The sequence below is a fragment of the Salvelinus alpinus genome, chromosome 38 (genome assembly GCF_045679555.1).
Source record: "Salvelinus alpinus chromosome 38, SLU_Salpinus.1, whole genome shotgun sequence".
NCBI classification, from domain to species: Eukaryota; Metazoa; Chordata; class Actinopteri; order Salmoniformes; family Salmonidae; genus Salvelinus; species Salvelinus alpinus.
The window spans coordinates 4,890,679-4,917,874 of record NC_092123.1 but is presented as its reverse complement, the minus strand read 5'-3'; the positions used below and the strand labels follow the sequence as shown (position 1 = coordinate 4,917,874).

The window sequence follows — 27,196 nt, the reverse complement described above, 5'->3', positions numbered from 1 at the left end:
ACCCACTTTGCCTAGGATCCCCTGACAACCCAAAAGGAAGCTGACATAATAAGGACACAAAAGCAGCCACTTCCCCCATGTGAGCTGAACCGGGAGATGCATCAATATCCATAATCTGTGAGGTGATGTTGGAGCTCTGAACTCAGGGATTACAATGTTCCAAGGTGCAAAGCATTGTAGTATACAGCTTGTATAACAGGCATGTAATATATTCATACATGTTTATGAATATACAATGCATATTATGGCATTGTACATCATTCAAAAAGAGCATATGTCTACAGTAAATATGTGGTTTACATGGCCACATGAATAAGAGATAATAATGCATAATACAACTAGAATAAAGAGTACATTTGGCCCTATTTGTAATACATTACATCTGACCTTCAGACATTACTGTAAAACCCCTACATGCAAAAAGGGGCGGACTGGGACAAAAATTTGGTCCTGGTATTTTATCCACACCAGCCACATCACTGAGTGCACTACCAACTCAAAGCAAACTGTCACTTACCACATCCTCATGATGATGGTGGCAAATTACGATTTGCTTTTTGAAAGTTCTATATCTTGAAAACGTGATTGCTGACATGCAAAACATTATGGGACTGTATCAACAGTGGACTAATATTTTTTTTTTTTACCAAAATACAATTTTAAGGTGATTATTCCTTTAAGCTTTATACGTTATAAAAGCCAAGCTAATGACTTAGGATATATTGCAAATTAGAGCCTGTCATGTGTGTTCCCCTGAATCAACACATACCCTAAGTATCAATTACTAATTACTAACATTATCCCATGGTGTAACTGGTGCCACTACCTTTTACAGTGGGTGGCACCAGCCCCGGATTTGGTCGGACCCAAATCATGAGCAATCATCTTATGAAGTCATTCATAGTGATTTATTAAGAAGTGTTATAAATAGACTACTGAGGTAATCAAGTAATATGTTGTTTCATCCAACACATCATCTAATACATCCAATCAGGTATGATTCAATATATTTTGATGTGCAACCTGACACAGTGATTGTCATGCATTTTGGTATGACAACTAGACTATAGTTTACATATTCTACTGTCAAAATAGGACTCCTGAATTTCTAAAAAATGTTGTGCACCAATATCATAGGCTAATTACTTTGGGATTCAACTCCTGAGGAAGTAGAAACTCAAAGCTTATTAACTAGATGGCTAACTCTAAATATAACGGCCACTACTAGTAGCCATGTATTCATCCAACAGTACATTGAGCATTACAAAAACACGTTGCAGTTGTAGGCCCTCGCAATGGCCAGTGTGCATTTCGCACATGCCGCTCCATATGTCAAAGCCATATCAAATACCTTGGTTGTAAAATAGTTGCTATTGAGGTGAATATTGAGAGTTGAGAAAGAACAATTACACCTACAGAAAGCTGAGGCTCTCCTCAACAGGGACAATGGGACGAAGCTTCCAAAGCAGTGTTTTTCCCGCAATTGCATTTTGAAATGTTATACAATTAGAACATATTTTTCTCTCGAGTGCATGGTGGGAGAGGAGAGTGGCTTGGTCATCACAAAGGCAGGCCCCAGAGAAACATGGGCAGGGCAGACACTTTCATTACAGGAATCATGAGAATGACGCGCTTTACTCTTTGACCATATCATGGTTTTTAGTTGCCCCTCCAAAATTACGTTTTGAATGAGGTGACAATGTAGAATGTGCTCTTTCTGTTTTTTATGATCCATAATATTGGCTGTCTAACTGATGACAGAGTAGGAGCAGGTATCTTTGGTTATGCCGAATTTGACTTTGAATGTGTTTGCATGGCCTCAGCTCAGCCGATCAGAAAACCAGGCCGGAGAATCTTGGTAGGGGGGTTGGCTGTTGCCCACTGATCAGCCAAAGGCTCATTACAAAATAGTGTAGCAGAGAAATTAAAAAGTGTTAACAGGCCCATGGGCCGCCGGCCATGTGACCTTTTTCATATATATATATTTTTTTAATTCTTTTTTTAATGGTGTGTGTCAAATTTGACCAGTACACCCATCTACAAAATGGTTCAGCCCATCTGGCATCTGCTAGAATTGCCAGATGACCAATCTGCCCCTGACATCATCATGCAATGTATATTAGTCTCTCATGGACACCGCAAGATGTGGTTCTTAGTTGCCACGATTATATGTACATGTGAAACTTTTAGAATAGTGAATACAAATGAAACAGTGGTGGCGTTCATTATCATATTCATCAAATGATTGTATTGAATTATGCTCCTGCTGTATGTACGCTGAACAAAATTATTAACACAGCATGTAAAGTGTTGGTCCTATGTTTTATGAGCTGGAATAAAAGACCTAATAAATTTACTATACGGACAAAAAGCTTAATTCTCAAAAATGTTGTACAAAATTTGTATACATTCCTGTTAGTGAGCATTTCTCCTTTGCCAAGATAATCCATCCACCTGACAGGTGTGGCCTATCAAGAAGCTGATTAAACAGCATGAACATTACACAGGTGCACCTTGTGCTGGTGACATTAAAAGGCCACTCTAAAATGTGCAGTTGAGGTAGCATGCAATTGGCATGCTTACTGCAGGAATGTCCACCCGAGCTGTTGCTAGAGAATTGAATGTTCATTTCTCTACCATAAACGGTCTCCTACGTCATTTTTGAGAATTTGACAGTACATCCAACCAGGCTCACAACCGCAGACCATGTGTATGGCGTGTGGGCGAGCAGTTTTCTGATGTCAACGTTGTGAACAGAGGGCCCCATGGTGGCGGTTGGGTTATGGTATGGGCAGGCGTAAGGGAACACAATTGCATTTTATCGATGGCAATTTGAATGCACAAAAATACCATGACGAGATCCTGAGGCCCATTGTGAGGCCTATTTTGTGACCAACAGATGCATATCTGTCTTCCCAGTCATGTGAAATCCATAGATTAGGGCCTAATTAATTTAATTAATTGACTGATTTCCTCATATGAACTGTAACTCAGTAAAATCAATAAATTGTTGCGTTTATATTTTTGTTCAGTATAGTTCTATCATTTAGTTGTCAGACTCAGGAAGCTAAGAGAAACAGTATCTGTCTACTGTATGAAGATAGCCTTGTGGGAATAACTCAGTTTACTACCGAGATAATTAACATAAATATCATGAATCTGTCTTTGGCTGAATGTTATCCTCAAGTGCAAATGTTAATATTTTATGACCAGCATTCAGTTTCTGACAACTGCCTTTCATCTAGATTCCATTTGTAATCAACAAGGGACATATGCGGAGAGGGTTGTGTCACGGAAACTAACCTAGGACTACTGTACAATACAGTGCCCACTCATCGTTAATGACCTACTATTATTCCTGTAATCTGGGTTGACCATGTACCGGTAAACAAATAGGCTGCCAAAATGTGTATCTGTTTATCTGGAATGATTTCCTACTCCTGCTTAGTTGATTAGGTTGTCAGGTGAAGATCTGAGCGTGTTGGTGGAAAAAACACGCACAAAACCACCAGTGAGCGAGCACCGCGCCCGAGGAGGCCATTTCAACACCATGGACAGCGCGCTTCGCCATAGCCATTGAAGGTGCGCGTATCACCAAAACAATTTAGACACCCCGTTGAAAGTTTTTATAATATCCGCAGTAAAAAATACACAAATGTAACTCACCTCCAATATCAGGGCGTAGTGTCTTGTCGTAGTCCTTAAGTAAGTTATTTAATATGAGCGTTGCCTCGGCCTGGTGGTTTTTGGGAGCCAGCATCTGATTGACAGTAGTGTCCTCATAGTCCCCATCGTAGTCCCTTGGGTCTGGGTCGGAACTAAACATAATAGAAAATAGAAGTTCGCTTTATTAATAAAAACAAACTCCTCAAAATCACTGACATTAGATTATAATTCATGCATTAAAAATAGTCTTACAGGCCTAGGTTTTTGAATTCAGTGCATCACAAGCGCAGATGAAACCAAACTTTAAACTGAAATCGGTAATTTATTGAACAGAAAAAATATATAATCCAAAATCATTCACATCTCAACACAACAATTTTACAGAGGACGTTCCCGGTCTTACATACAGTAATTAAACTAGGATACCTACAGAATGTAACTACTTAGGCTACCTATTTATTATGTGATAGAATATACTATTAATATGAAAACACGTTCGACAATGAATAATGCAAATGGTAAGTATAAATAGCTATTTGGCCAAACAATGAATATGAAGTTCAATTAATTCTCTGCAAGCGCGTCGGTGTTGTTGCGTATCATAGACGCGCGCGACATACACAGCACATAATAGGCTCTAATTGATTTAATTCATTTTACCACAATTCACATTTCGACAATGTAAAAACAACACCCATTATCATACCAGTCAAGAGACTTACCGCACCCGTTGGACTGACAGAAGTAAGAAAGACACCAGCAACTTGGTTGTCATTGTTCATGAAAATGACTTATGATGAAGACGGTGGAGACTTCTGCGTTGTTAGAGCGGTGAGTAGAGGGAGCCAGGGAGAAGGAGCGGTACATATAAACTGGAACTATGCACCCCGAGTATAGTTTCTTATAGGAAATCCATCAAATCTCCTGATAGTCGACCATGGATTAGGTTGAATTCATCCGCGTTCGGAAATCGCCGAGATTGTTTGAGCCGCTCGGGTCCTTCTTTGCAACGTCAACGATCAATGTCTTAAACAGCAGCAGCACCCCACCTCCTTCCGTTCCATTCAATTACAGTAACCAGTTTATGCACCGACATGATGACGTTATCGTTCACAAGGTACAGTAGGGCGTCTACCTACAGAACGAGACTCGTAAAAAGCCTTTAACATTAAAGTACGCAAGCAACATCTTAACTTTGACTAGCCTATTCACTTTCACACGATTTTCATTGCAAATTGTAGCTCCTTAGATCACATATCATTAGCAATATTGCTATAAAACGCTTTTACTTTCAGATAAATTATCACTTGATACATTTCAAGCAGAAAGCCATGGAAAATGGCACCATATCCTCGCAAAGTTGCTCCCTTTCTGAGAAAAGGCTGGTTGCCTACAATGCTTTCCCAAACAAATTCGTGCTCTCGCTGTTTTTAGGATACACGAAAAATGTACAGTATCGCAGGCTAAACCCTGACACATAATGCTATTGGCCACTTCGTGTTGGTAGCGTTCGTTTTTAGTATCCTTTACTTTCGATTAAACCTATAAAATAATCAACAAAACGTGAGGAAGTTTGCACTGAGAAGCCAGACCACTTCCATTCGGCTGGCGGCACTATTGCAATTTAGGGCTACTATATCTGTCTGCCCAACCTGGTATCAGAGCATTTCACATTATTCTGTGCGTAAATCTGATATACTGTTTTTGGTATGATATGTTTGTTTCATATGGTATGTATTAATTAGTGAATGTCCACCACCCATTTTGTATGATATCCTACAAATTACAATTCTTATTATATGTTACGAATTTACAAAACATACAAAATGTTACGCTTTTTCAAATGTACAATATGTTACGGATTTGTAAAACGTTCGATATGTTACGAATTCTTGCTAGGTAGCTAGGTGGCTAACGTTAGCTAGCTGGCTAATGTTAGCTAGGCTAGGGGTTAGGGTTAGCTAAAATGGTTAAGGTTAGCTAACATGCTAAGTAGCTGCTAAGTAGCTCCAAAGTAGTTGAAAAGTAGTAAGTAGTTGAAAATAGCTAATTAGCTAAAATTGTCCATGATGAGATTCAAGCGCACAACCTTTAGGTTGCTAGACATTCTCGTTATACACCTACTCATCCCACCCGACCAACCACCTTACTTTTGGTTTTGCTTTAAGTAACCATCTGTCTTATACCAAACACAACATATCATACTAATTTGAGTGTCCCAGGTTTTCATTTACTATGTTACATCTTGTCTATGAGACCAGGCTGGTCTGTATGCCAGTGGAATAATACTGTACAGCGGATTTACCTTTTGATGTCTCAGACCCAATATATAATCTGCCCTAGTAGGAAATAGCAGCTTCCCGTGTGTGGAGCCAGGAGAGGGAGAGAGAGGCTTATTTTTCCCTGGATGCATATTATAATCCCACACCAATTAGAAAGCAAGCACCCATCTCTCCTATTTTGTCAAGCTAATGCATTTTGAAAGATGTTCATGACATATAAATACATCTGAATCAGGAAGTATTCTTCCAAATTCTCCAACCAGTAGATGAGTACCCCTGCTTTCTCACAGGTTTGATTCAAATAGATGGATTATGTGGCTTTACTGTGTAATACAAGTAGCCTGATATAGGCTACTGTATAGCCTATCTACATGCAACATGCATACACAGAGGATATAGGCTACTGTGACTGAAAACCATCCATTCTATTTGATAATTTCTCCCCCCTGAAAACAGAATATAATAATATGGTAAAAAGCGATTTCAGTGTACTAATTTAATCAAATAATGTACATACATTTATTGACACTTTTTAGTCACATAATCCATTGATGCATCAGACACACACATGGGTGGTAGTGTATGCACTATGCTAAGCTACGTCCTCATATCGATGAGCTATCATGTGTCTTTTTCTCAGCGTAGCATTGCAATTTTACATTTCTCCCTGCCTGCTAACACGCACCGCAGCTGTCCACTGCATAGGAGCACCACCATTTGTCATCAGTTAGGGCTTAAATTGGAGGGAAGCACACAGGGCTCCTGAATGGAAAAGCAACTTAAGCGGAACTAAATCCTTGACAAACAGATGTATGGCAGATGTGGCTGCCACAGTGACTGATGGGATGGAATCAGTCCTCTCTCTCCCTACACAACAGGACCTCATGGGCCAGTATTTCTGTAATCCATCGAGTCACCAGTGCAGTCCCTTCCTCTCCCATCCTTTGCTAGTTGCTATTAGTGACAAGGGATAGCTCATACATGACACCTCCATGGGGTCATGTACCATTTGTCCCCTTTAAGATGTACTTTAAGTCTGATTGGTGGATTTTCTTTCAGAGGGATGCTTCATTGTCAAGTGTTTAACAAAATTAAAACATTTGACTGCAACCTCAAATTATGTACACATTTACACTGGTACAAGGAGAATAGTACACATAACTAATTAATATACTGTATCTGAAATTACTTTAAATAGGTTTGATTTGTATTGGAATGAGAGCATGTAATGGTGTGGCTAGTGGCAATTTACTTTGTGAAAGTCCTTAATCTTGAAAACATGATTGCTGACATGCAAAACAATTTTGGGACTGTGTCAATAGTGGACTAATGAAAAAAAGACATACAAGTTATTTTTTTGTGGATTATTCCTTTAACACAAGATGTCACATAGAGACATACAAATAAAGAAGCATTTTAGTCACTGCCTCTATATACATGAAGAATGTCTTTGTTGCCTAGGAGATTTGAATATAAAATAATAATAATAATAATACATGTAGTTATTGCATTATCTACAACATGATACTTTAATGAGAACTGTAACGTCAGTGACATTTAAAGTATCCATCCATCACCAATATCATATCCATAATTATCCATCTATTCTCTCTCTGTACATGCTGTGTCGACGAGTTTATATGATTCTAAGGAACAGCTTGTTACATATAGGCTGTATCTCCATCTTTTACTGAAGTAGGGATTCTTTTTTCTTCCCAGTATGGTGACCTTGAAGCACAAACTTATTCTTTCTTGTTTCATCCATTATTCTTCTTTCTCTCTTTAAAAAAAAGATACAGTCTCTCGGTCTCTTGAGTCTGTAACAAGAAAGTAGGTGTTACCACAGAGGCACCATGCCCCAGAGCCATACCCACATGCTCTCCTTCCCGTACCCTGAACAAAGCGCCTGGGCCTGGGGTGAGGGTGGGTGGTCGGTCCCATGTGGTTGGTTCTCTCTCCAGGGGCCATATCAGATAGTGTTTAACAGGTACAAGCTCATTATCCCAGGCTAATTAGATCCTAGCGGACTTCGGGGACTGGGGCCAATCTGGTCATGACACAATGAGGATAGGACAGCAGTGTAGGAGGGCTGTGTTCAGTAGGGCAAAGTGTAGCAAAATGTTTTGAAACGGTAAATGAAAATAAGTGTTTCTTACTGGACAAATCCAGGAAGTCCCTCCCTGTTTCAGTCCGTTTCCCCCCCCATTTGATGCCTAAGGAACACGACCCTGAAAACGTATCCTGTTACAGTACATGAGTTCAATCTTTCACACCAAAGGGCAGCTCAATACTTCAAAGTAGGCATCCACTCCCTCTAGCTTAGGGAAAACACTTTCATTGCAATTGAAAAAGTCAGACCTAATCAACCAACCATTTTATAACTTGGTAATGATTAGAATGTTCCGACTGTGCACTTTCACCTAGGTTGATTAGACTGTACCATCAATTACATCACAGCGTTGTATCTTGCTAGCTTATTTGGCCTCTGTCTCTACAGTTAGACCCACGTTTGTCAAAAATTATTAATCTGTACATTATATAGAGGTAAGAAATAGTAACATTTTAAATTGTACAAACAGTACATGTGAGATGGGCAAAAATGACAAAAGTTTAACAACGTATGTATCCAATAGAGATAAGAGAGATTTGTCCGCAGTATTATACAAACTTTACAAATTGACTGGAAATTACACTGAAAAATCATTATTCGCCACTTTCCGTAACAGCCTAGCTTCCCCTATCTTACTTTATACTACTAACACAGCATGTGTTTCTCAGTCTCCTATTTCTTCAAGATGACAGGGTTATAAACAACAACATAATTGCCATGACCGTTTTCAATTCATTTGAGGCCAGGACAAATGTCCACACTGCAGCATTTCAAAAGGTCCTTGTCGAGTTTCACTTTCAAAATGCCATTGATTTTCACTTTCAAAATGTCATTGTTGAATTAAAGCAATGTACAGTAGGTATAAAGAGGGAACATCAAGGCAAAGATGGTTAGAGTATCTCTCTAAAAGCTTCATGCAAATGACAGTATGAGAAAGACAGAACCCATGACATCTCCCATCCTTTGGGACACAGTAGCATTTCTTTTTAGCAGTTTGTAGGCCAATATGGTTGAAGGTAGGGTCGTGTGTTTGACAAAGACACTATGTTGGAGCCAATATGTTGACTCCTTTGATGACCGGTTCTCTGTTGAGGTAAGTAGCCCAGTACACTAGGTTAAAGGTTCCAAATAGGACAGGGAAAACTATCCGGGACATTTTGTCGATTTTGCTCACGCTGTTGTAGGTTTTCTTGGGGTCCAGGACTTCTGTTTCAGATGATCTTAGTTGTATGGAGGTGCTGTTGGAGATGGTGGAGATAGAGATATCCTTAGTGATGTTGGGGGTGTAGTTCACTCCTGCTGTACAGACGTTGTTGGGCTTCTTAGAAAGCACCATAGGGTCCCTTTTCTGTTGAGATAAAACATTTAAAATGTATCATTTAATATTTAATACGGTGCTATTTGTGTTGGATGGATACAAATAGTCCGTGTTACACGTAGACCCACACAAACCGGGGCGAAACGTTTTTTTATTTTAACTTAACGATTTCTGTCAGTAATTATTATGCATGTACAGCGTCAACGTTTCCATCACGTCATCCCAAAAACACGACCATAGCTCTCTATCACTTTTCAATAGTGGGATACGTGCTGGGACCCTCCATGGACTCACCTTTGGGTGCTGAGCCTCCATGGCCTTCTTGCCATCCCACGCCCAGCTCCTCTTGGTGAAATAGTTGACGGTGGCAAACTCGATAAGCGCGGAGAAGACGAACGCATAGCACACAGCGATGAACCAATCCATGGCTGTGGCGTAGGCCACCTTAGGCAGCGAGTTGCGAGCGCTGATACTGAGAGTAGTCATAGTCAGCACTGTAGTGACACCTGGTAGAAAAGCAGAGAGGTCATGTTCATTAGGGCACACAGTGGAAAAGGTTTTCAAACGTTTTGCAATGGAAAAAATTCAATAAGAGTTACTAATTGGACAAGGCCATGTAGTCCCTCCCTGTTTCAGTCCGTTTTCTTTCATTCTCTGCCTAATGAACCCTACCCATGTATGATGAGTGAGCAACAGGTTGTAATATATTATTTAGTGTTTGGGAATCGAGTGGTTGACATAATCTGTAGTGACGTGTGGAAGCTGTAGACATTTTGGGATCATCAACTAGATTCAGCCACGGGCACATTTGTTCTTGAGCGTATGGTCAGGGGGCCGGAACATAATTACAAATCATTTGTATACTTCAAATTGACCGCAAGAAGACCAAACAAGTATAATATTTCACATAAACATAATAATTTCAAACATTGCTACATTTGTATTCAATAACATACAGTATACAGTATATACAACAGTATGTGGACACACCTTCAAATTAGTGGATTCTGCTATTTCAGCCAAACCCATTTGCAGACAGGAGTATAAAAGCGAGCACACCGCCATGCAATCTCCATAGACAAATATTGCCAATAGAATGGCCTTACTGAAAAGTTCAGTGACTTTCAATGTGGAACCGTCATACAACAGCTCAGCCGCGAAGTGGTAGGCCGCACAAGCTCACAGAACGGGACCGCCGAGTGCCGAAGTGCGTAGCGTGTAAAAATCATCTGTCCTAGGTTGCAACACTCGCTACCGAGTTCCAAACTGCCCCTGGAAACAACGTCAGCACAAGAACTGTTCATCGGGAGCTTCATGAAATGGGTTTCCATGGCCGAGCACACAAGCCTCAGATCACCATGCGCAATGACAAGCGTCAGCTGGAGTGGTGTAAAGCTTGCCGCCATTGGACTGGAGACGCGAATGCATAGTGCCAACTGTAAAGTTTGGTGGAGGAGGAATAATGGTCTGGGGCTGTTTTTCATGGTTTGGGCTAGGCCCCTTAGTTCAAGTGAAGGGAAATCTTAACGTTACAGCATACAATTACATTCTACACGATTCTGTGCTTCCAACTTTGTGGCAACAGTCCTGTTTCAGTCCCGTTCCAGCATGACAATGCCTCCGTGCATAAAGAGAGGTCCATACAAAAATGGTTTGTCGAAATTGGTGTGGAAGAACTTGAGTGGCCTGCACAATGCCCTGACCTCATCCCCATTGAACACCTTTGGGATGAATTGGAACGCCGACTGTGAGCCAGGCCTAATGCATCTTGTGGCTGAATGGAAGCAAGTCCCCGCAGCAATGTTCCCAGAAGAGTGGAGGCTGTTATAGCAGCATAGGACGTACCAACTCCATATTAATGCCCATGATTTTGGAATGAGATATTCGATGAGGTGTCCACATACTGTTTTTGGTCATGTAGTGTGTCTTCTCTATTATGGGTGAGAATACTTTGGAATAGATTTTCAAAATTAAAATCACTTAGAGCTGATTTGCTGGTGTTTTTACAGTCTTATTTCCAACAATAAATAAATAAAAGTATTAAAAAAACAATGCATTTATTTTTGCTCAGAAAACAAATAAAATCACCCGCCAGTTAGGGAACCCTGCTGTAGACATTCAGTTTTTTTTTAGGGAAAAGAGAAAGGTGGTCATCACCTGTGATGTCTATAATTGCCTGAAAATCTATTTCAAATTGGCGTCATCATGGATGATACAGATCATTGTAGTTTAACCAGGTCGTTATTGTGAAAGATAATGTGTTCTCAATGACTTATCGGGCTAACTAAAGGTTTAAATAAAAAATCTAACAGGATTCATGAAAATTGTGATAAGTGTATGTGTTGGGTGACGGGGCAACACATAGTGTCCATTTTGAGTTGAAAGTACACTTTTAGCTAGAGTTGATTCAAGTGGTTGTGTTGAGGTCATACTAACCAAAAACGGTCCTGGCTGGTACAGATTCACGGTTGAGCCAGAAGGACACCTGGGACAGGATCACGGTCATGAAGCAGGGCATGTAGGTCTGAATGACAAAGTAACCAATCTTCCTCTTCAGGTAGAAGTGACACATCATGACGGTGTACTGTCCTGTTGGTTTAGAGGACGGTGGGACAAAGAAATGAATTATTGAGGTGGTAACAATGATGGAGATATACAGTAGAAGGACATAGTGAATCGCTAAGTCATCCTGCATTTTTATATAATTGTATTATATATTTGATAATTTTATCGAACTTTATAATATGCATTTTTGTAAAAATGCATTTAAGCGTTATATAAAAAAAAACACATGACAAGGATGCAACAATCGGCAACAAATATAATTGTCTAAGAAAATAACTATGCAGATGAATAAAATATGATAGAAAATGGTGTCGCTAAAATATGTATGTTTTACACTCAATAATGTGACAGTTGTTGTGTGAGGTAACTGTTTAGTGGTAAAAAAGCGGAGAGGAAAAAAACAAACATATCCTGTTAACCAACTGAAGATTGCATTTGAAGCTTTATAAAAAATCCTTTCCAGCTTCCCACAGCCGGCGCCTGATAAACTATAGAAAATCCACTGATGACTGCTGCGTTCTCCAGGCAAAATCCGATTTCTGTATCTCACTAATCCCCTGTCACAATCTGCATCCTGCCATCAGGGAAAACGCTAGCTCAGTCCTGCCCACTCACTCAGCTCGGCTCTGCTCTGCTGTGCTCTGGCCTCTCACAATCGACAAGGACGCGACGCTACCAAATCTCCAGCGACTGACGGACAGATACCTGCACACCTCCTAGTTAATCACAATTCTCCCAGGGGTGTGATGGAGGGGGGCTGACCTGGTGCCCCATGGGAAGTTTGTGTTTCTGTGAGCCAAAAGGACGCAGGGCCAACGCAGGCACCATGTCTCCAACCCCAGAAGCCCCAGCTCGCCGGCGTCTTCTCGGCCCCCCGGGGAGACACCCATGACTCCCAGCCTCTCTCCGCCTCGAGCGAGCGAGCGACCGACTGGGGACCGATCCTCCATCCGGACTGTTTGCTATTGATGCATGGAGCCCGATGAGACTCATAGAGGAATGAACATGTACCTTTGGTGGATTTTACTGCAAGGATTTTGGAGCGTTTATGGGGAACTTCCATTCATTGCAGACAATAACGCAGCCATGTTGGTCAACTGGTGAGTACTAAGGCAACGGTGGTCCCAGAATGTTCTTGAAATACTAAGTAAAAAAATGTACTTACATGTAAATATGCAAATATAAAAAAGAAAACTGGGAATGGGCTGGGTTTTGGGATTATGTCCAAAGGAGACATTGCATAAAGGCACACTGTTCTAAACCCAACTAAGGCACTCCATTTTGCAGGATATACTATATTTCCCTCTTTTAACAAACAGTGTACTATATCATTTTAGGGGAGTACGGTACTTATTTTGTAAATGTACTGTGAGGGGGTATAGGATGTCATGTCCCTAAACCGAGCCGTTTGATAATCTCATCTTGATTTAGCCATAGAGGGATTGTACCTAAGATTAGGCACATGCTAATTCAAGAACCACAACAGAACTGACCCAGTGGATTCCCATCGGGGACAGTGAACTCCACAGACTTGGCCCTGGGCCAGACAGACGGCCTACAGCCACCGCCTGACCTCCGCAGCTCCCATTTGTCACTGCTGGCAAGCAGAAAGGAGCAGGTGGAGGAAAGGAGATGCACAGAAACACACTTTTAGCTCGCGGGCCTACTGAAGTTCGGGGTCAGTCCACAAATGGACTATAGTTTACACTTTACAGTGGCCCCGCAGGGAAGCTTATAGGATCCCGCTGCCTACTTAACAGGCAGGGAGGGTTTTAGGTCTTATCCATGATCAAGGGAGATTGCCATGGAGGGACTGTCCTGCCTCTCCTCTCCTTTCATGGCCAAAGTGTTAAACGGCTATGATGATGACTCTGACTGGGCTGGATGGTTTCTGCTATTCTACGCACAATACCAGGGAAATCCACACTTTTAATAGCCATTCTGCAGACAGCAGCTGATGTGTAATACAGTTCCACTTTACATAAGGGAATTAAGCCTTTCAGTCCCACGTGTCCCTGCCGGGGGCCTGGGATGTCCGATCCCTGCGGGCGCTGTGATGTCGTCCTCTTATGCAAAAGCCTGATGGGACAGTCAACACGGGATTAACCCTTGACTCAGGACAGGAATAAGTGAGTCCATGTGTAGCCTAAGTGACAGCTGGCTACTTCCCTTCCTGCTCTTGCTCCTTCTCCAAACTATTTCCTTTCCCCCCCTCTAGCCTACAGTGAAGTACAGTGGAGTTTGGAGAAGTCAAACTAAAAATGACATTTGAAAGGAATAGGATACTTTCCCCAAAATATAAATTCCCCCAACGTAATCGTTAAGAGTCTAGTGACGCACCTGTGCGTCAATCTAAGTAGCATCATAACAAAATCCCCATGAAAATCGGTCAGTTTAAGATGGAGATATTTGCATGGGCTGTGTCTTAATCCACCTCGTCCACCTATGTCAGCATTCCGCACCTGCGGTGGAAGGTGGCCGAGCTACATCGGTGTTTGTCAGACCATGAGACATCCCGGGCTTCGGTCTTCTCACGAAAACGTCTGTAGCGTCCGAACGGTTTGGCCTACCAACTAAGATGACCACTCTATGGAAAGATGAGACTTTCGTTTTGCTCTACGACCCCCACTAGTGTCACGGGACTCGTCTGAAGGTAACCCATACAAATGAACGGAAGAATGGAGGTAGTTTTGTGGCAACAAAAATAATGGGTTAAATGTGTCCAAAAAAACATATTTCCTGAGCTTTCTTATGTCTCCTAGATATTGGACAGACAATTCAAAACCTTCTTTTTAATTAATTTTGAATGTGTTACTCAATGCGTTTCTATGGGCTATCGTAGTAAATGCCAAAATACAATATTTGATCATTTAAAAAAATATATATTCTTTGATACCTAAAGGGGTCCTACAAATCTAAATCAAAATGTCTCAGTCTACATTCCATTCCAACATCCATATGTGCATAGCAATTAGAATGCATACCGTAATACATTGCTTAATTCTAGGGTATGCTAGTGTGGATATTGGAAGAGACCTGGGACAGGTTGAGTGTATATACAGTTGAAGTCGGAAGTTTACATACACCTTAGCCAAACACATTTAAACTCAGTTTTTCACAATTCCTGACATTCAATCCGAGTAACAATTCCCTGTCTTAGGTTAGTTAGGGTCACCACTTTATTTTAAGTGTAATGTCAGAATAATAGTAGAAATAATGATTTATTTCAGCTTTTATTTCTTTCATCACATTTCCAGTGGGTCAGAAGTTTACATACACTCAATTAGTATTTGGTAGCATTGCCTTTAAATTGCTTAAAAGCTTCCCACAGTAAGCTTGGTGAATTTTGGGCCATTCCTCCTGACAGAACTGGTGTAACTGAGTCAGGTTTGTAGGCCTACTTGCTCGCACACGCTTTTTCAGTTCTGCCCACAAATGTTCTATAGGATTGAGGTCAGGGCTTTGTGATGGCCACTCCAATACCTTGACTTTGTTGTCCTTAAGCCACTTTACCACAACTTTGGAAGTATGCTTAGGGTCATTGTCCACTTGGAAGACCCATTTGTGACGAAGCTTTAACTTCCTGACTGATGTCTTGAGATGTTGCTTCAATATATCCACATAATTTTCAGTTAGCCATGCTAGCTAATAAGTTAGCACGTTAGCGAGCGTACTCGGCAAGTAGCCAATACTATGACCTTCCTCATGATAGAATCTATTTTGTGAAGTGCACCAGTCCCTCCTGCAGCAAAGCACCCCCACAACATGATGCTGCCACCTCCGTGCTTCACGGTCGGGATGGTGTTCTTCGGCTTGCAAGCCTCCCGCTTTTTCCTCCAAACATAACGATGGTCATTATGGCCAAACAGTTCTATTTCTGTTTCATCAGACCAGAGGACATTTCTCCAAAAAGTACGATATTTGTTGATTTGCACTTTTCGCACCAAAGTACGTTCAGGCGTTTGGAAATTGCTCCCAAGGATGAACCAGACTTGTGGAGGTCTACAATTGTTTTTCTGAGGTCTTGGCTGATTTCTTTTGATTTTCCCATGATGTCAAGCAAAGAGGCACTGAGTATGAAGGTAGGCCTTGAAATACATCCACAGGTACACCTCCAATTGACTCAAATGATGTCAATTAGCCTATCAGACGCTTCTAAAGCCATGACATCATTTTCTGGAATTTTCCAGGCTGTTTAAAGGCACAGTCAACTTAGTGTATGTAAACTTCTGACCCACTGGAATTGTGATACAGTGAATTATAAGTGAAATAACCTGTCTGTAAACAATTGTTGGAAAAATTACTTGTGTCATGCACAAAATAGATGTCCTAACTGACTTGCCAAAACTATAGTTTGTTAACAAGAAATTTGTGGAGTGGTTGAAAAACGAGTTTTAATGACTCCAACCTAAGTGTATGTAAACCTCCGACTTGAACTGTACCTCACCTCGACTGGTGTAGATGTCCTCAGAGCCTGCGGTCTGGCCAATCAGGTGGTACTGGTTGAGACGGGATCCGTCTTCTGCCACCACTACAGACTTGGCAGCACCAGTTTGCCAGAGGTACACCACCTCAGAGACTGGATAGGCATCTGAAAGAGAGAAACAGGACACTGTGAGGACGCTAATGAGATATTATACAGGCCAGGGCACATATCAGGAACTAGCATGTCTCAGATCGAAATTATAGTTGAAACTCAGATGTTGAGTCAATCGACACTAGGATGAAGCTATTTCTAGGGCTAAACGTTCTTCTGGCAACACAATCGGAGGCCTATATCGTGTAAGCATGACATGCATGCTGGGAAAGGAACATAACAGTTTGTTACTTATGTCCAGGACACAAGGTTCCTCATATCCTACTCTAAGTGAAACTAAGTATTGGTTTGGTGTTCAAGTTGATTTATTTAGCAAATGCAAAGTCCCAGTGACAAAAAGTTGCTTCTGATCCTGCTGTGTTGAGTACAGCTAGGCACCCATTGCGTTTGTGGATTTGTCAGTTATGTGGTGAATGGTTTTCTCTCTAAGAACAGAGCTTAAGAGACAACACGGCTATACCCAATCTCTTTTCCTTTACCATAGTAAGGAAATCCACCGGAAGCTGTACAGTATAGACTAGAATAAGGGACTCTGCCAACTTTGCCCCTCTGGGGGCTTCAGGCTTGGATTGAACTGTGGTTGAGCGCATGTTTGCACCGCAACACAGCTTGTTAATCACATAGCCACAGTGGCTGATTGGCGCTGACAGTGTCGGCTAACACTGACCCCCAAGGTCTGGTCCAAATTACGCCTCTGCCACAGCAGAGAGGGTCATCAGGCATCGTGACATACAGAAAGACAAGGATGCATACGTAGACAGACAGACAAATGGGCAGACGGACAGGTAGACAGACAGGCATACACACACACAAACCCACCAACTTCAGATTGTAGCCTACTAGTTTTCTGCTCAAATCAGTGATCTGTAATCAAATTATTTCCCAATTAATCTAAAAGGGAAATGATTTCTCTTGTCAGCTCTCTGTGTCGATTTTCCACCCTTAGGACCTCATCCCTCTTACCTAGAGGATTACAGGAGGGTCCAGTGTGGAGGTCACTCTAAAGCTGGGACAAAGCCCTAAAGACTCATGACATCCACAAGGAGTTGCATTGGCTCCTCTCCTGAAACACTGACCCAAGATAGAACACAAAGGCCTGCCAACCATTAGGATCTCTTAATAGGCTGTATCAATAGAACAGTCTGGATCGATGAGTAATACAACGTTCAGGTCAGCTATAGTTTACAGTAGCCAGGTAGGGCATATTAAATATGAAGATTTTGGAGATCTGTTACAACCAGAAACACACTTTTACACTACTCATGATGTATCTATTTTTCCTTTTTTAAATTAATTAACAAAAGTATTGTTACCCTCAAATTTCCAATCATCAGATATATACTATGTACATTCTACACTGAACAAAAATATAAATGCAACATGTAAAGTGTAGGTCCCATGTTTCATGTGCTGAAATGAAAAGATCCTAGAATTTTTCTAAACACATAAAAAGCGCAATATGGTTTCTCACAAATTTGTTTACATCCCTGTTAGTGAGTATTTCTTCTTTGCCAAGATAATCCATCCACCTGACAGGTATGGCATTTCAAGAAGCTGATTAAACAGCATGGTCATTACACAGGTGCACCTTGCGCTGGGTAAAATAAATGGGCATTCTAAAATTAGCCGTGTTGTCACACAACACAATGCCACTATAACGACACAGGATAACACCCAAATGCAGACACAGGAGGCAGATGGTTCGAGTCGCTGATATTTATTAATAGACAAGGGGCAGGCAAGAGGCAGGTCGAGGACAGGCAGAAGTCCGTAAACCAGGTCAAAGTCAGATGGGTACAGGACGGCAGGCAGGCTCGAGGTCAGGGCAGGCAGAATGGTATGGCAGACAGGGTCAGGGCAGGAAGAAAAGGTTGGAACCGGGAGGACTAGAAAAATACGCTGATAGGCTTGACGAGACAAGACGAACTGGCAACAAACAAACAGAAACCACCGGTATAAATACACAGAGGATAATGGGAACAAATAGAAGACACCTGGTGGGGGGTGGAGACAAGCACCAGACAAGTGAAACAGATCAGGGTGTGACAGTACCACCCCTCTAGGGGCGCCACCTGGCGTCCTACCCGGGCGCATACCTGGTTGACCGGGATGCCGGCGGTGAAAGTCAGCGATGAGGGCCGGGTCCAGGATGTCCTTAGCGGGGACCCAGCACCTCTCCTCCAGTACATAACCCTCCCAGTCAACCAGGTACTGGAAACCCCTGCCCCGAGGTTGAACACTCACGAGGCGTCTCACCGTGTATGATGGATGGCCATCAATGAGACGGGGAGGGGGGTGGGCCTGGAAACAGGAGACAAAGGGCTGTGAGACAAAGGTTTAATCTTAGACACATGAACCATGAGATGTATACGGAGGGAAGCAACAGAAAACGAACAGCAGTGGGACTAAGGATTTTAGAGATGGGAAAGGGGCCGATAAAGTGGGGGGAAAGTTAACGGGATTCCACCCTGTGGGGCAGATCCCGAGTGGAGAGCCATACCCTCTGCCCGAGACGATAACGGGAGGAGTTCTTAAGAAGAGTGGACCGGAATCTCTTCCATGTACACCGACAGCGACAGACTAACATCTGGGAAGATGTCCTCTTGCTCTGGGAAGAGTGGAGGCTGGTAACCCAGGGAACACTCACAAGGTGAGAGCCCAGTGGCCGAGCAGGGAAGGGTGTTCTGGGCGTACTCCACCCACACGAGTTGCTGGCTCCAGGTGGTGGGATTGGCCGAGACGAGGCACGGAGAGTCGTCTCCGGGTCCTGATTTGCACGCTCCAACTGGCCGTTGGACTGAGAATGAAACCCGGAGGACAGGCTAGCCGACAACCCAATGAGGGTGCAGGTAACTTGCAGGTAACTTGAAGGTAACTTGGGGAGGGGAATGAAATGGGCGGCTTTAGAAAACCTATCCACCACTGTAAGGATGGTGGTGTTGCTATCAGACAGAGGGAGACCAGTGACCGGGATATATGGGACCAGGGGCGATGAGGCACAGGGAGTGGTTGAAAGAGGCCAGCCGGTGCTTGCCGCTGAGTCTTGTTCTGAGCGCACACAGTGTGGAGACATCAGAAACCATAGCCACCAAAAACTTTGTCGGATGAAAGCCAGGGTCCGGCGGGAGCTGGGATGATAGGTAAGCAAATCAAATCAAATCAAATTTTATTAGTCACATACACATGGTTAGCAGATGTTAATGCGAGTGTAGCGAAATGCTTGTGCTTCTAGTTCCGACAATGCAGTAATAACCAACAAGTAATCTAACCTAACAATTCCACAACTACTACCTTATACACACACACAAGTGTAAAGGGATAAAGAATATGTACATAAAGATATATGAATGAGTGGTGGTACAGAACGGCATGGCAAGATGCAGTAGATGGTATAGAGTACGGTATATACATATGAGATGAGTACTGTAGGGTATGTAAACATAAAGTGGCATAGTTTAAAGTGGCTAGTGGTACATGTATTACATAAAGATGGCAAGATGCAGTAGATGATATAGAGTACAGTATATACATATGAGATGGGTAATGTAGGGTATGTAAACATTATATTAAGTGGCATTGTTTAAAGTGGCTAGTGGTATATTTTTACATAATTTCCATCAATTCCCATTTTTAAAGTGGCTGGAGTTGAGTCAGTATGTTGGCAGCGGCCGCTAAATGTTAGTGGTGGCTGTTTAACAGTCTGATGGCCTTGAGATAGAAGCTGTTTTTCAGTCTCTCGGTCCCTGCTTTGATGCACCTGTACTGACCTCGCCTTCTGGATGATAGCGGGGTGAACAGGCAGTGGCTTGGGTGGTTGTTGTCCTTGATGATCTTTATGGCCTTCCTGTGACATCGGGTGGTGTAGGTGTCCTGGAGGGCAGGTAGTTTGCCCCCGGTGATGCGTTCTGCAGACCTCACTACCCTCTGGAGAGCCTTACGGTTGTGGGCGGAGCAGTTGCCGTACCAGGCGGTGATACAGCCCGACAGGATGCTCTCGATTGTGCATCTGTAGAAGTTTGTGAGTGCTTTTGGTGACAAGCCGAATTTCTTCAGCCTCCTGAGGTTGAAGAGGCGCTGCTGCGCCTTCTTCACAACGCTGTCTGTGTGGGTGGACCAATTCAGTTTGTCCGTGATGTGTACACCGAGGAACTTAAAACTTTCCACCTTCTCCATTGAGGAATGTTCCAATTCCAGGACTTGGGGAGCGGGTCCGAATCAGGGCCCTCTGGGGTCCGGCTGGGAATGCTGCACGTTGCTCTTGATTCCCCAGACAAGTGTAGTAGGGAGACAGGAGGTAGGGGAGGATGGTCTCTGGATCTGCTGGTGTAGCCGCAGAACTATACAGGCGAGAGAGAGCATCAGGCTTAACATTATTGGACCCCGGGCGGTAGGTGATGGTAAAGTTAAACCGACTGAATAACAGAGCCCAACGAGCTTGTTTAGAGTTCAGGAGTTTGGCGGTGCGAAGATATAATATAATATATAAGTTTCTCAGTCCAAACTAAGAATGGGTGTTCTGCCCCTTCAAGCCAGTGCCTCCACTCCTCCAGCGCCAACTTGACCGCAAGAAGCTCTCGATTACCAATGTCATAGTTCCTCTCAGCAGAATTCAGACGATGAGAAAGGAAAGTGCAGGGGTGCAACTTTTGGTCCTGGGCCGAACATTGGGACAAAATGGCCCCCACTCCAATGTCCGAGGAGTAAACCTCCACCGCGAACTGACAGGATGCCCTGTCGGCAGCTTGGGACCATGGGAACCGTAGGAGAAGTGAGTGCAGAGAGGGATGAAGCCAGGGTGCTGTGGCTCCGAATGAAGCAGCAGTACAAAACATTGCAGCTGCACTCTAGAGGTGGGTTGGGGCCAATCCATCACCACTCTCACCTTGTCAGGCTCCATCTGAATGTCCCTTTCAGCGATGACGTATCCCAGAAAAAAGATAGTGGAGCGATGGAATTCACACCCTTCAGTTTTCACAAACAACTGGTTCTCTAGGAGGCGCTGGAGGACTTGTCGGACATGGAGGACATGCTCTTGAGCAGAACGGTAGCAAACAAGGATGTTGAAGGCGTTCTTCCACTTGTCTCCCAGCAGCCAGAGAGGGAATATAGCCGCCCACGAGGCAGTGTGGTGGAGGAAGTCATTGGCGCAATCATGGGGCAATGTGGAGGAAGGGAGGTGGCGCAAGTCTTGCTGAAAACCTCCAGGAGGTCCTGGTTCTCCGTGGGAACGGCGGAGAAATCCAAGGCTTTTCCAGAGCCCGCAGGAGGACATCCCGGGGCAGACTGCGCCGCTTTAAGGCAATGTGAGTGGCAGAACGGACTCCAACCCAGGATAGAACCAGTGGTCCAGTCAATCAGGGGGTTGTGCCTCTGGAACCATGACAATCCCAAAACAACAGGAACATGGGGAGATATGTAGAAGCTGTATGGACTCAATGTGATTGCCCGACACTCACAGGTTAATGGAAACCGTACTATGAGTGACCCTGCCAATGGAGCGTCCGTCCAGTGTTCTGGCGTCCATGGGAATGGAGAGGAGTTGTGTGGAGATACCCAGCTCAGATACTAGAGTAGCGTACACAAAACTCTCATCAGCCCCAGAGTCAATGATCACCCAGAGAGATTTAGACCAATCACCCCACAGCAGGATAACATGGAAAGGGGTACGAGTAATAGGAGTTAGAAGACTCCCAGTATGGCCCACCAGCGTACTCAGATCTACTGATGAGCCTGGTCTTTTACTGGACAGGTGGATATGTAATGCCCTGTAGCACCACAATACAGGCAACTGTTGGAGCTCAGCCTGCGTAATTGTTCCATAGGCGACAATCTAGCCCTGCCCAGTTGCATAGGCTCTGGAGTAAACGAGTCGCCCGTCCCTGATGATTCCCGAGGGGGCTCGGGTGACTTGGATCCTCTCGAGAATGCAGGCGTCGGGGAATTCCTGGGTTCTTCGGAGGCGAGAAAGCGGTCATGGACCAGTGTGGTCGAGAACAGATCTCCCCCTCCTGCGTTCCCAAAGGCGCCCATCGATCCTTATGGTTAAGGCTATGATGGAGTTGTGTCTACGGGTAACTCCCGAGCTGCGAGTTCGTCTTTAATCTCCGCCAATAATCCATGAAGGAAGATGTCGAACAGGGATTCCATGTTCCAGGCACTCTCGGCGGCCAACGTGCGAAAGTCTACCACGTAGTCTGCCACACTACGGGAGTCTTGACGTAGTAGAATTAGCTTTCGGGCCTCCTCTCTCCCAGACACCATTGAATCGAACACCTTCCTCACCTCCGCCACGAAATCCTCCAGACGAAGGCAAATGGCAGATTGTTGCTCCCAAAACCCCGTAGCCCAGGTGAGAGCCCTTACAGACATCAGCGTTATTAGATACGCTATCTTCGAACGATCCAAAGGAAACGAAGAGGGTTGCAGCTCAAAAGATGAGGGCGCACTGGGAAAGAAATGCCCGGCAGTTTCCAGGATCCCCAGCATAGCGCTCCGGAGGAGGTAAGTGGGGTTCTCGGGAAGCCGGGGTAGGCTGGACAAAATCACCACTGGTAGCACCATTACTGAGCATCTAGGAGGTCTCCGTTGTGGCATGCTGCCTGATCGATAGTCCACGGAATTTCTCCAGTAATGATTTGAAACCCTGGACATGGCGTTCCGCCAAAGTATGTCCTTCCATAAGGTTCTGGAGTAGCTCCTAATTCTTCCAATGGTGGCTCCATGTAGGGAGAGTGCTGGGTCAGTCATGGCCAGTTCATACTATAACGACACAGGACAAGACCCAAATGCAGATACAGGAGGCAGATGGTTTGAGGCTCTGATATTTATTAATAGACAAGGGGCAGGCAAGAGGCAGGTCGAGGACAGGCAGAAGTTCGTAAACCAGGTCAGAGTCAGATGGGTACAGGACGGCAGGCAGGCTGGAGGTCAGGGCAGGCAGAATGGTATGGCAGTCGGCTCAGGGTCAGGGCAGGCAGAAAAGATCAGTACCGGGAGGACTAGAAAACAGGGACTAGGAAAACAGGAGTACGGAAAAACGGAGACGACGAACTGGCTACAGATAGATGGAACCACCGGTATAAATACGGAACCACCGGTATAAATACACAGCGGATAATGAGAACAAATGGGAGACACCTGGTGGGGGGGTGGAGACAAGCACAAGACAGGTGAAACAGATCAGGGTGTGACAGCCACAGATGTCTCGAGATTTGAGGGAGCGTGCAATTGGCATGCTGACTGCAGGAATGTCCACCAGAGCTGTTGCCAGATAATTTAATGTTAATTTCTCTACCATAAGCCACCTCCGACATCGTTTGAGAGAATTTGGCAGTATGTCCACTCGGTCTCACAACTGCAGACCCCGGTATGGCGTCATGTGAGCGAGCGATTTGCTGATGTCAATGTCAATGTCAATGCTGATGTCAATGTTGTGAACAGAGCGCCCCATGATGGCGATGAGGTTATAGTATGGGCAGGCATAAGCTAAGGGCAATGAACACAATTGCATTTTATCGATGGCAATCTGAATGCAGAGATACCGTGAAGAGATCAGCTCATGTTTCAGCATGGCAATGCACAGATTAGGGCCTAATGAATTTATTGCAATTGACTGATTTCATGATATGAACTGTAACCAAGTAAAATCTTTGAAATTGTTGCATGTTGCGTTTTATATTGTATGTAAAGTATAAGGGTGCAACCTTTAGGCTAGTCAGTAACCTAGTCTCGGGATTCAGGAAAGCACTGGCTAGGACATTACCTGCAGTCCAACAAAGAGAATTCAATCAAGTGCAGATGAAGGATTTACGCTTTATCAGAGGTGTTAACCTCATTTAAACTGAAACAACTAGCAAGCTGTTCCTCTCTTGAACACTGTCACTGTTGAAACAGTGTCGGATATTTGACGTGAAACCCCACCTGTCCTAAAAATACAGCGCCAACATTCTGAGAGAAACCTCAGAAACAGCATCTTTCCTATCTGTATCAATTTGAGGCCTAGGTCTCTTTAAGCATGCAGGGAGATGCAGAGGAAGGTGGATAGGGAGGAATAATGGGCCAGTCAGAACCATGGGAAATACGTGGAGGTACAGATATAGGATCTTAATTTGAGACAGTTTGCTATAGCAGGAAAATAATCCAACAGCAACAGGAAATTTGAATTGTTATTTCGATTGTAATTAACGGACATTTTTCGTAAGTTAAAATCCAGTCTGAAATGAATTTCCAGGTGGAAATTACAAACTTCAGAAGCCTTTTAAATCCTCAAATACACTACATGTACATGTTCTGCATTGCAGAAAAGTTCTCCTGCAACAGGTTGATCAAAATGAATATCCTGCATCTGTATCGATTCCTCAGCATTTGTAGATGGTTTGTATATAAAATTGAAAAACACAAAGGCCTAGAGAACCAGGTTAAGAAAGGGAGGAACCACAGGAACCTGGAAGAAAGAAAATGAGACAGAGAGAGAGAACACTGAGAGAGAGAGAGAAAATGTGAGGGTGAGTCATGTTCTTCAAGGCTATACACTGTACCAGTCTACTTCATTTCAACTTAATTTCCATGTTCCATGTCATTTAAAAAAAAAAGATTTTTTTTTTTTTCTAATTAAGGATGAAAAGAATGACTGTAGTTTAATCCCCGGATGACAAAGTGTCTTTCTGGATTAAAGAAAATAATCAAAATGAGGTACACTGTGAATGTTCCTAGGGACTAAACAAGCATTTCTCCCTAGTTGTAGGAGGAAAATGCCTGTGTGTGTGTGCGCGTGTGTTGGGTGGGAAGAACAAAGAAAAAGAAAGTGATGGATCAATGTAAAGTGCAGTAACTAAGCAACCAAGCTCAATAGCATGTCATAGCACTTTGCTGTAGTACTGGTACCACTGGCCATGCCTAGTGGATTGCTATTTACAGTCAGACTTCTTGGATGGCTTTAGCCGAAAGCCAGGGCCAAAATGTAAAGTTGGGTGGGTTTAGAAGCATTAAGGATAATGACGCGGGAGATACCACGATTTAGTTGTAGAGCTAAAGGATTTGGCAGGCGGTGCCTGTCACCTATGCCAACTTAACGGCAACCTCTTCCTGACTGAGATTGCACGATACAAACCCATCTATTACGTAACATGAACATTAGGAGTTGCGATTGATGAATGAGTAACTGAATGAATGGATGAATGTGGCAAATTAATAAATGAACGAACAAATACATGAACAATGAACAAATGAACAAATGAAATGATGGATAGATTTGATATAATCTTTGTTTAGATACTGTCCACACACTCATATATCATAATCTGAAAACCTGAGCCATCTACTGTACCTGCGAGGAGACTGTGCTTGTACCTAATAGTAATAGGAGGGTTTACCAGCGTCTAAAACCAGCGTGATTTACCAGCGTGATTTTAATTGACCATGGGAATAGAAAAGAGCTACACTGTGTATACAGCAATGCACTGATTGAGCCTTGCCTGTTATATGCAACCCATTTAAATCAGCCTCGTATATCAAAAGAGGCTGTGCCTAGGTCCCAAATGGCACGCTATTCCCTATATAGTGCACTACTTTTGACCTGGGTCAAAAGTAGTGCACAAAATAGGGAATAGGGTGCCATTTGGGGCGCATGCGGTCCTCTGTACTCTCCACACAGATAACCTTGTGTTAGTAATGCATGGATGACAATAGAGAACCCAGCTCCTAAAAGCACTTCAGTTCACCACAGCTCTGATTGGTTGAAGACTGAGAGAGACTTGAGTGTCATCATTCCATAGACTTCAATGACTGTTTATTACAGCACTCTTGTAGATTATTACTGCATCACGATATAGTTTTTTACATCAATTTAACCATTTTATGAATTTACATGTGGAATAGTGTCAAAAGGGCCCATTTTTGACCTGTGATGTATTTTTGCTGGTCATTTCAATATTTCACTGTTCCTTGTAGTACAGTGCACTAATTATGAGTTCATCTTAGAAAGAGTGCCTGCTAAAAATACAATATACAATAGTGTGTCAAAAAAGCTGAAGAAGGAGATCCCACGTCTCAAGTATGACGTTGCATTGACCCCCGAATGACGTCTTACCAGCAGCAGCATGGTAAGGTCAGACATTTTCCATGCTAATCCACAGACCTATACAAATGTAGGCTCTTAATTTGTTCCAGTTTGTTATAGCAGGAAAATAATCAGGAAACAGGAAATAATTAATGGACATTTTTGTAGAGGTTGATACATTTTTTGTTAGGGCAAATCAAATCTAAAATTTCAAAGTGGAAATGACAAACTTCAGAAGCATTTTTAACTCTCAAATAGACTACACATTTGAAATGTCCTGCAACAGTTCTCCTGCAACAGGGTGATCAAATTACAATCCCACATCTGTACAAACATACACACACTCCCTCCTCCCCACACACTAGCACATACATTGTACTTATCATGAACATTATTTGATAAAACTTTGTTTTTCTGTGCCGCTTGAAAAAAAGGTCAACTGTGGGCCAAGCGAGTTAAGGCAAGATGCACTTTCCATCATCCTTCATATCCCCAGATGCACTTTCCATCATCCTTCATATCCCCTGTGAGCTGGGCTGCACAGGAAAGCAGTTGTATCTGGTGGTGAAGTGGGATGTGTGGGTGATGGAATGAGAAATAG

General features: G+C 43.2%; 2 protein-coding genes across 3 annotated transcripts in view; both read right to left on the bottom strand.

The window, feature by feature from the left end:
* Positions 1–5,266, bottom strand: part of LOC139566343 (gamma-aminobutyric acid receptor subunit gamma-3-like) — a 42,663-nt gene extending 37,397 nt beyond the window's left edge. For both annotated transcript variants that reach the window (XM_071387458.1, XM_071387459.1), the window contains exons 1-2: positions 4,389–5,266; positions 3,667–3,818 (exon numbers count right to left, since the gene is read on the bottom strand). In XM_071387458.1, the coding sequence (XP_071243559.1) occupies positions 3,667–3,818; positions 4,389–4,441 (205 nt within the window). In that variant the 5' untranslated portion in view covers positions 4,442–5,266. The remainder of the gene's footprint in view (positions 1–3,666; positions 3,819–4,388) is intronic.
* A 1,163-nt stretch (positions 5,267–6,429) lies between these two features.
* Positions 6,430–27,196, bottom strand: part of LOC139566414 (gamma-aminobutyric acid receptor subunit alpha-5-like) — a 35,676-nt gene continuing 14,909 nt past the window's right edge. The window contains exons 7-10 of the mRNA XM_071387572.1: positions 16,389–16,532; positions 11,813–11,965; positions 9,671–9,882; positions 6,430–9,406 (exon numbers count right to left, since the gene is read on the bottom strand). Of these exons, the coding sequence (XP_071243673.1) occupies positions 9,101–9,406; positions 9,671–9,882; positions 11,813–11,965; positions 16,389–16,532 (815 nt within the window). The 3' untranslated portion in view covers positions 6,430–9,100. The remainder of the gene's footprint in view (positions 9,407–9,670; positions 9,883–11,812; positions 11,966–16,388; positions 16,533–27,196) is intronic.